The 9,924-nt window shown below is 39.5% G+C and overlaps 2 protein-coding genes across 4 annotated transcripts in view; one reads left to right on the top strand and one right to left on the bottom strand.

Annotated features, from left to right (window-relative positions):
• Positions 1 to 926: 926 nt before the first annotated feature.
• On the top strand, positions 927 to 5,872 carry chrna2b (cholinergic receptor, nicotinic, alpha 2b (neuronal); the record flags this gene model as incomplete). Its single annotated transcript, XM_014019465.1, is given in 5 exon segments — positions 927 to 1,078; positions 1,255 to 1,299; positions 1,430 to 1,539; positions 3,095 to 4,250; positions 5,090 to 5,872. Coding segments are annotated over 5 exon segments (1,589 nt in total), but the record flags the coding sequence as incomplete, so codon positions are not given.
• Positions 5,873 to 5,958: 86 nt separating this feature from the next.
• Positions 5,959 to 9,924, bottom strand: part of ptk2bb (protein tyrosine kinase 2 beta, b) — a 23,210-nt gene continuing 19,244 nt past the window's right edge. For all 3 annotated transcript variants that reach the window (XM_014019462.1, XM_014019464.1, XM_014019463.1), the window contains 3 exons: positions 9,692 to 9,826; positions 9,476 to 9,556; positions 5,959 to 7,479 (listed from right to left, as the gene is read on the bottom strand). In XM_014019462.1, the coding sequence (XP_013874916.1) occupies positions 7,264 to 7,479; positions 9,476 to 9,556; positions 9,692 to 9,826 (432 nt within the window). In that variant the 3' untranslated portion in view covers positions 5,959 to 7,263. The remainder of the gene's footprint in view (positions 7,480 to 9,475; positions 9,557 to 9,691; positions 9,827 to 9,924) is intronic.

The raw sequence follows: 9,924 nt of genomic DNA, 5'->3' as shown, positions 1-9,924 counted from the left end.
GGGCTGTAGTTTTAAAATGGACTTTATGTTTTGAGGAATGTCATTCCATGCTTTAGTATAAACATAGAAGAAAAACCTCTCTAACAGTTTTTAAAAGTTGGTAATATCAGTTGTCCTTTTGTAACAGATCTAGTTGAATGACCACTTCCAGAATTTGATTTGGGCAGCAATGCACAGAGAGTTCCATAATTGGCACCTTGGAAGATCTGAAAATATAAATTAATACCACTATACAAAACATAATTCTGAAAATAGATAGTGATAAAAGATAATGAGCTAAAGCTTGGTTTGATTGTTGCCAGCGACATGCACTCTTTCAAGGAAATCTAGTTTTTGTTATATGCATCGACTATAACAGAAAATGACAGCCACCTCAACAATAAATCTTTGTTAACTCGCACCTGCACCTAACTCATGCAGGGAATGATGTAACTTCGTCTGACTACATTAATAAGGGGGACATACCCAAGTGACGTAATCCCCGTCTAATCCCATGTTTTAATGCATTAACTCGGCTTGAATCTGCATTCAAACCTGCCTTGAATGTAATATTAACAATCCATTTGAAAAGGTTACCTCTACTTGTGAAGCCACAGATACGTCATAGCAACATTTTAGAGGCTTTGTGTCTGGAGTGATGTCATTTTAAAGAAAGAATAGATGTTTCCTCAGAGTCTGCCTGCCTAACTTCAGAGATTACATCAGGCCATCGCCATGTTTTTTTCTTAACATACCATTTAGTATGTGTTGCAGTCAAAAGTGCAAATGTAAGCCCTACACGGAAAAAAACACGGAAACTTTAAAACTCATAAATATTTAAGGTTTTACGACCGTTCGTGGCTGATTTTGGTGATGAACTTGAAAACAGCTCCTGTGCGTTTGAAATGTATTGATGGAGACATTTTCCTTTACGTTTTTACCCACAGTTCTTTGCCAGGTGAAGACCCACTCACACGCTGAAGATGAGCTCTTCAAGACGCTGTTTTCTGGTTACAACAAGTGGTCCAGACCGGTGCCGAACATCTCCGATGTGGTCATCGTCAAGTTCGGACTGTCCATAGCCCAGCTCATTGATGTGGTGAGGTTTCACATTTTAACTGTTTGACAGAAACGACAACAAACGTAAAAAAAACTTAGAAAAAATAAAACCTTTACTATATTTTACTAAAATTGATAGTAATTCTTTAACTTACCATACTTATCACTGTTAACTATTTTTCCATTATTTTCTGCCTGTCTTTGTTTATCTTTCAGGATGAGAAGAACCAAATGATGACGACTAACGTATGGCTTAAACAAGTAAGAAAAATCCTATAGATTTGTTAGGATTTCTTTAGGCTTTTCTACAGTAAATAGAAATTTGACACACTAATACCTATTTATCAAAGCTCTAAAGAAGCTAATCACGTCTGTTTTGACTCCTTTCCAGGAGTGGAATGACTACAAGCTCCGCTGGAGACCATCTGATTATGACAACGTGACGTCCATCAGAGTCCCATCAGAGCTCATATGGGTACCAGACATTGTGCTTTATAACAAGTAAGAAGATTTACACAGTTTGTTTGGTGATAATTAAAATTTTATAATTTTTATTAATGTTACACTAAATATTTCTTTCGTAAGTTGCAGTTTTTAGGTTCTTAGGTGAATACAAAAGCAGAAATTATTACAGTGATTGTTTATATTTACCTTATACAACCCTATGGATTATTCTATTGGCTTAGTTGTAATACAGCTTATTATACTTTTATATTACACCTTTATTTTCATCTCACCCACACAACAATAAGGTTTTACAGTTAATATCTTCAGGTATCTTCATAAAAAACGTTCTAAATTGTCTGTAATGCGTACCACCATCAAAATGGTTTCATTTATTTTGATATTCAACATCAAGTTTTCAGCTTTATGTTGCTTACTTTGTTTTACTGAAGACAGCACAATTTACGACACCATTTTTAGTGTTTATTTATTAATTTCCTCCTCCCTACTTCAAATAAAAAAATCAATAATTCTTTAATTAATGTTCATACATAGTTTAGCAGATTTTAACAAGAAAATAATTACCCAAGCCTGCTGCCAGTGACGCATTTCATTTCAGTTGTAGAAGTAGTTTAGTTTGTGGAATTTTATTGTAGAGTTTAAGGATTTTGAACTTTAAAAATATAGGCTAGTTTGTGACTGAAATGATTGTTTTTCTAGAGCTGGACACTATTAATGCATAGAATAAAAATCTTGTTTGATTACTGGCTTTGCATTGTGTGAAAGTAGTGCCATCTAGTGGTAAAGAAAGTAAAATCTTGTGTTATTTTAACCAAGTGGTTCCCAAACCTTTGGATGCCATGGCCCCGCAAACAGCAGTAACTTCCGGCCGAGGAACTCCTCTTGCAAACTCACAAACAGAAAAATCTACTTTTAGAATGTTTTTTTTCCCACTTTTATTCACTACTCAATAATTATATTTATTTAGCGTAAGAATTTTATTAATGAACATGTTTTAAACACGAAATTATATTCCCATTGAAAAAAATAACTTTCTAACAAACTGTTAAGAACCAAACAAAACAAATCAAACCTCTCAAATAATATTTGAATATATTATTATACATTATATATAAAATAATGATTGAAAAACAACTGATTTAAAACATTTATTAGATTTTTTTATTAGTGTTGCACATTTTTCTCATCTTCCCGTTTTCATATGAAATCAATGTCACTGTTTTAAACTGTAACTCATGTAAAACATTTGAACTTTATTTGCTTTCTTTCCTGGTACTAGATAATGATCATGTTCGTTTTATAAATGAATAAAGATGATTGCAGATTTTTTTCTGTGTGAAATCAATTAGAAAACTCAAGTAAAGTCATCTTTTGGAGATTAAACAGAGCAGGTTGATTGCCGAGTTTTGCTCCGTTGAGTCTTTGTAATCACAGTCTGTTCGTGAAATGAAAAGAGGAGGCTGATAAAATGATAAGGGCTCCAACAGAAGCTTTCACCTCCAATGTGTTTGAAAAACAAAACACTTTTTTTGCAAAGTCTATTGTATTTTTTTTAACTCTAAACTGGCTTCCATCATGTCTGCGTCTCCAGTGCTGACGGTGAGTTCGCTGTGACCCATATGACGAAGGCTCACCTTTTCTACACGGGCAAAGTCCGCTGGGTCCCGCCGGCCATTTACAAGAGCTCCTGCAGCATCGACGTCACCTTCTTCCCTTTCGATCAGCAGAACTGCAAAATGAAATTTGGCTCCTGGACCTACGACAAGGCCAAGATTGATCTGGAGCGAATCGAAAATACGGTGGATCTCAACAACTACTGGGAGAGTGGGGAATGGGCCATCATCAACGCGGTGGGAACGTACAACACCAAGAAATACGACTGCTGCCATGAGATCTACCCAGACATCACCTACTTCTTCATCATTCGAAGGCTCCCTCTCTTTTACACGATCAACCTCATCATCCCCTGCCTGCTAATCTCCTGCCTCACCGTTCTGGTTTTCTATCTGCCCTCAGATTGTGGCGAGAAGATCACGCTTTGTATCTCCGTGCTGCTGTCCCTTACCGTCTTCCTTCTGCTCATCACTGAGATCATCCCGTCCACATCCCTCGTCATCCCCCTCATCGGCGAGTACCTCCTCTTCACGATGATTTTTGTCACTCTGTCCATCGTCATCACCGTGTTCGTGCTCAACGTGCACCACCGCTCCCCCAGCACGCATAAGATGCCCCGCTGGGTCCACTCCGTGTTCCTCGACTCGATCCCGCGCTGGCTGTTCATGCGCCGGCCCGCGCCCGACGGCCGGCGTCGCAGGCTGTTGCTCCTCCAGCAGGAGGCGGCGGAGGAGCGCCGGCTCCCGCGAACAGCCGGGTGCAAACCCGCCAACTGCATCAGCACCTCGTCCACCTGGTTAAGAGACGGGAACGCGCTCGAAAACCCGGAGCGGAGCTGCTACGAGGATTTGGAGCTCGGGACGCTGGCGACGTATTTCTCCTTTCGCCCCCCGTCGCCGAGACCCTCGGGGTCGACGCCGACGTTGCAGCAAAAGCAAACCCAGAACCAACAAGAGGGGGCTGCGGGGTCCAACAGACAGTCCGCTGGAGGCAGATTTAACTCGGCTCAGAGGTCGGCTAAAAGTGACAGTTCAGCCTCAGAGTCGTTCCAGCTTTCACCGAGTGTGATGCGTGCTTTAGAAGGGGTTCACTACATCGCAGACCACCTGAGAGCTGAGGATGCTGACTTCAGTGTGAGTATCACATCCATCGGATATTACATCTACATCACCAGCACTGCTGTCCTGCAGAGCTTTCAATTTGGTTGATCATCAGCGTAACTGAATACTCTGTCAGCTAGTCTGTAACCTAATTAAATAATTTATCCTTCAATAACTGATAGATAAAATCCCATTTATTCACCTCTGTTATAGGGCTGTCCTGATACTATTTTTTTTCTCAAATGGAGTACGAGTATTTCAGTTTGAGTACTTGTCAATACCAAGAATTGATACCGAGTGATTTTACAAACACAGTCGCCTTCCTCACAGGCCTCTGACTGGTTCAAATCAAGTATACGGCATGATGCAACGTTTTAAAATAAATAAAATTCATAATTTCTTTCAACTTTCAACTGACAAACTAGTCACTTGAAATGTGAACTGTTTCAATAGAGTATTGATAGCAACCACCCAGCAATAATACTGGTATCAGTATCAGTTTTGAGTATCAGAGTATTTTGGCCAGTACTTGTAAAAATGCTGGTATCGAGACACCACAGACATAATGGCTCTCACATCAAAAACAACAAAAAATAGGAAGAATTGAAGTCACCGTTGGTACAGTTTCAGTCAGAGAGAGAAATTCTTGGACTGTCCCACCCAAACTGTGACAGCTGGCAGCTAAAAGGACTGTTTCTTAAAAGATGATTGATAACAACACTTTGTGCCTGTAGGGAATAGTGACAAGTAGCCTGTGATCTAACAGGACAAAATGATGAACCTTACAAATGGTTTCGCAAATCGAATCCTTCACCCGATTAAAAAAGTAATCTTAAAATGATGTATTTGTTTTCCTGATCCCCTCTACGCAGGTGAAAGAGGACTGGAAGTACGTTGCAATGGTGATTGACCGCATCTTCCTTTGGATGTTCATCATTGTGTGCCTGCTTGGGACTATAGGCCTCTTCCTCCCTCCATGGCTGGCTGGCATGATTTAATTATTTTGAAGTGTTTAAAAGTAAAAGGAGTTGGACTGCAACAGTGTTTGGATAAAACAGTACCTCTGTGGCCTAAAACTTCTTTATGTGTCATTACCAACATGATAAACAGAACTATGGTCCTTCAGATTCTCACCTTTTTACTTTTTAGGTTTATTTTCGAGGATTGTTCTGTGCAGCTGAAAGAGCAGCTCTGTAATCTCACATGCAGTTTAGCACATTGAGATATCCAGACTTGTTGCAGCTGTATTCAGTGAAAGATGCATTTCACATGTCCTGCTGCAGCTTCACATAAAAGGCTCCTCAGCTGGTGTTTCATCAGAATGCTAGCATTTGCTAGTTAGCATTATTAGATGTTCACAAACTTTGGAGGAACTACAGTGTATGATATGGTGTTAGCATGCTAATGTTTGGAAATTTGGAAAATATTGTTTCCTGTATCACATCTCATCTGACAATATTCACTTTACCAGTTTTCTTGTTAATTTTTAGGAACATGTGTGGGAAAAACCATTAATTGTACTGCAAGTTCAGGTCACAGTGTATCAGTGTTTGACAGTGTATTAGAAGGATGTCATTTAATTTTACTGTTTCACTGATTTTAACCTTGAAGCAGCTACGCTGATAAATCTGCATTTACTGCTCTGTTTTGGGGGGGGGGGGGGGTCTAACCCAGGTTTTAATTTCTTGTTATCACCTCAACTTGTAGGTTCCGACGTGTCCAGACATTAACTGCAATAACATAAGGGGTGTCTTATCTTTTATTTATGCAAAATAAATATTTATTATCAACCCATCTTAATCATCTGGAACAAATTACTACTGTCAATTTATTGTTATAAATTAAATCAGCTGGATGTTTCTTTCGACCCCTGAAGACCAATCACTTCTTATTCCAGGAGCTTTCTTAATTAAAAAAAAAGAAGTTTGGTCATCTTAGATTAAATATAGGATTATTGCATCAGGGGGAATTGAGAATCTACACCAGCAAACAACTTTGTCACTTTATACAAGGAGCTATGACACTTAAACATCATCCATGTTACCATTAAAGCAAAATCTTGTAATTAAATAGGAAAGTAAAAAGCTTACATTGAGGCAGCGCCTTTTTCTGTATTTTTACTTATTTCTTAATATTACTGTTAACCAATGTACAAAATGAAATAATGTACATAAGGAGTTTTAAGAAGTGGTTACATAGGGTTGGGCAATGTTGGCAAAAAAATCATTACAAACAATTGTGGCTTTTAGACAAAAACGATTATTATGACGATTAATAGATGACAATCGCACTTCATGTTTTTGTCACTAAATCGGTCGCCCTGTTACGAAATGATAATTACAAATCATTAATCAAATTAACTTCTTCATTTTAACATCCACTCCACGTTATTGCTTCCTAGCTCTTATTTTGCTGCAGGGACAGAATGACTGAGTGAATCATGGATACTTGGTTAGCATTAGCTTAGTGTTAGCTCAATGTTAGCATTAGCTTCATGTTCGCATTCATGTAAATGCCACGTTAACCTTGATGTTAGTTTCTTGCCGCAACGACTTGTATAAGTCATTACTCGCAGTAATCATGAAGGGCCAAATATTAATCGGTGAGTTTTACTGCTGAATAATTGCACAAGGTACAATTTTGTACAACCCTAGTTACATCACAACTCCACTTTTAATTTTTCTAATTCATTTAGATAATGACTCCTCTTTACATTTTACCAGCAGCAGAGCTACAAATGTAAACCCTTCTGTCTTTATGTGCACAACATTCTCAGAACATAACTGCCTCAGGATACATCAAGTACAAACAAAGATGTTTAATTTTCTAATCACTGAAACATTGAAAGTTTTTTTTTGGAAATGACCGCCATCTAAATACAAAAACGTGGCATAATTTTGAGTCCTAAACATCGATGTCTGATGTTTACACAGAAGCAGCACGATAAAACTAAACATTCATTTACAAGATGATGGTTGTTTAAAAACCAAAGGTTTGGTTGGGATTAGTTTTACTCCCACAAGAACACCTGACTGAAGGCAGGCACTCATTGAGAGGCTGGTTTAGCCAAATTAGCCCTGACTCGGGCTTGATCCACAGCATCCAGCATGTTCTTGCTGTCCATGGCCAGAGTGTGCGCTGCAGCCAACATCTGTTTCTTGCACTCTTCCTTTAAAGACGTGATGGCGTTCTGCTGGGCCAGACGCATTTTACTGATCAGCTCTGCCATGTCGTTGTTGAGCAGCTTCTGGGTGCCTTCGATCTACAGAGGCAGGAAACATGTTGTGATCTGGAGTTTCTTCCACCAGAAAACTACAGTAAATACTGAAAGGGATAGTTTAGATTATATTTTGAAGTGAGGTTCTGTGGTAAGGTCAGGAAATTCATGGTCGGCTGTTATTCAGGTGATAACTGCCCCTTTTCCACGAGTGTCACTCAGTGTAGTGTCGGTACGTTCAGTGTCGGAACGGGTCAGTTCGGGTGCTTTTCCATTGACGTTCCAGTCCAGTTCCAGTGGGTGTGTTTTGGGCGGTTGGTGGAGGTGGTTTTGGGGTTTTTCGAAAAAAAAAAGTAAATGAGAGATGGCAACACATTTGCCGAATAAGTTCTGAAATTTTAAAAATTTGCTAAAAATTCAAATTAAAATTGAATGGAAACACGATTAATGTCGCTGCTAGAATTGAAAAAATGGTGCCTCAATTTGTTATAAAGGCAGCTTGGAAGCAACCAATGACTCCATCCTCTAACCAATCAGTTACGAACAATGTTCTGACGTTGCAATTTGGTGTCGACTGGGACCGCTTGGAACCACAATGAAGTAGGTACTAAAAAAGAGGCTGGTTCCATGAATCTGGCCTAATGGAAATGGCTTGGAAATGTACCTAACCGTACTGGCATAGTGCCCTTTTTCACAAGTGCCACTTAGTGTAGTGTCGGTACGGTCAGTGTCGGAACGGGTCAGTTCGGGTGCTTTTCCATTGACATTCCAGTCTGGTTCCAGTGGGTGTGCTTTGGGCGGTTGGTGGAGGTGGTTTTTCGAAAAAAAAAAGGGTAAATGAGAGATGGAAACACCTTTGCCGAATAAGTTCTGAAATTTAAAAAATTTGCTAAAAATTCAAATTAAAATTGAATGGAAACACGACTAATGTCGCTGCTAGAATTGAAAAAATGGTGCCTCAATTTGTTGCAAAGGCAGCTCAGACGCAACCAATGACTCCATCCTCTAACCAATCAGTTACGAACAGTGTTCTGACGTTGCAATTTGGTGTCGACTGGGACTGCTTGGAACCACAACGAAGTAGGTACTAAAAAAAGGGCTGGTTCCATGAATCTGGCCTAATGGAAATGGCTTGGAAACATACCTAACCGTACCGACATAGTGCCCTTTTCCACTAGTGCCACTTAGTGCCAATATGGTTCGGTACGGTTCCATGTCATTTCCATTAGGCTAGATTCATGGAACCAGCCCTTTTTTTAGTATCTACTTCGTTGTGTTCCAAATGGTCCCAGTCGACACCAAAATGCGACATCAGAACACTATTCCTCACTGATTGGCTAGGGTGTGGAGTCACTGGTTGTGTCAAAGCTGCCTTTACAACAACAACTCGTGGCACCATTTTTTCAACTGTAGCAGTGACATTAGTCGTGTTTCCATTCAATTTTATTTGTTTCAATCTTTCATTTTGCCCGTTAACGTTTTTTGAAAAACCCCAAAACCACCTCCACCAACCGCCCAAAACACACCCACTGGAACCAGACTGGAACGTCAATGGAAAACACTGACCGTACCGACACAGGCACTAGTGGAAAAGGGCAATTTAAGAGGCACTGTTTATGTACTTGTGACTTCAATAAACATCTCATATTTAGCTTTGTGCAACATGTTATAGTGGCAAATTATAATAAAATCCTTCACGGCAGATGTCTTTAAGTGAGCTAAACACATACATAAATCTACCTGTTGTAATTCTGGATTAGCCTGGGGCCCTTTTTTAAAAAAACAATAGCAGTTTAAAGTTTTATAAAACAATGTTTGCGTTGATCAATAAGAAATTATTGAGACTAGAGTTGTCTTGGCCATTCTTGAACAAGCCTTTAGCTCAAACCCAGGTCAATCAATAAGCTCTCTACAGGTAAGATATTGTTTAAAACCTTTTCACAGAACCCCTCTTTAAAAGGTCAGGACTATTCCTTTAAACGTGAAAAACTCAGCTTCATGCACGTTTAAAGAGGACACTCTGCTTAACGACGTACGGTACCTCGGTCTTGTTAGACTCGTGTAAAGTGGGCAGCACATCGTCCACGCTGCGAATCAGATCTCTTAAGGCCATCCCGACAGACTGCAGGCAGAAATCAAAACAGAAAATTAATCTGAGGTAACTCGGGTAGTTTGTCTTTGCATTTTAAAATTGCCAACAAAGCAGTTCCAGGGCTATGAAGTAGAAATAAATGGAAGGGAACTTGTCTCAGCGCACCTTGACAATGGTGATATATTGTTCCGGTTGCAGCTCAGTGATGTCGTTCTTGAGCTGAACAACAACTTTGACCAGGTCCATGACGGTGTCGTAGACTTTGTCATCGGTGCGGTCCAGCTCAGCCGTGGGTGCAGCCTATGCAGAATTTAGTTACGCGAAATAGTGAAACCTACTAAAACTTATATTTTATACGTTTGGGTAGTTTATAAAACCACAGAAACAAAGTTGATCTT

This window comes from Austrofundulus limnaeus, unplaced genomic scaffold (genome assembly GCF_001266775.1).
Source record: "Austrofundulus limnaeus strain Quisiro unplaced genomic scaffold, Austrofundulus_limnaeus-1.0 Scaffold222, whole genome shotgun sequence".
Lineage (NCBI taxonomy): Eukaryota > Metazoa > Chordata > Actinopteri > Cyprinodontiformes > Rivulidae > Austrofundulus > Austrofundulus limnaeus.
This window is presented reverse-complemented; position numbering and strand designations above follow the sequence as displayed.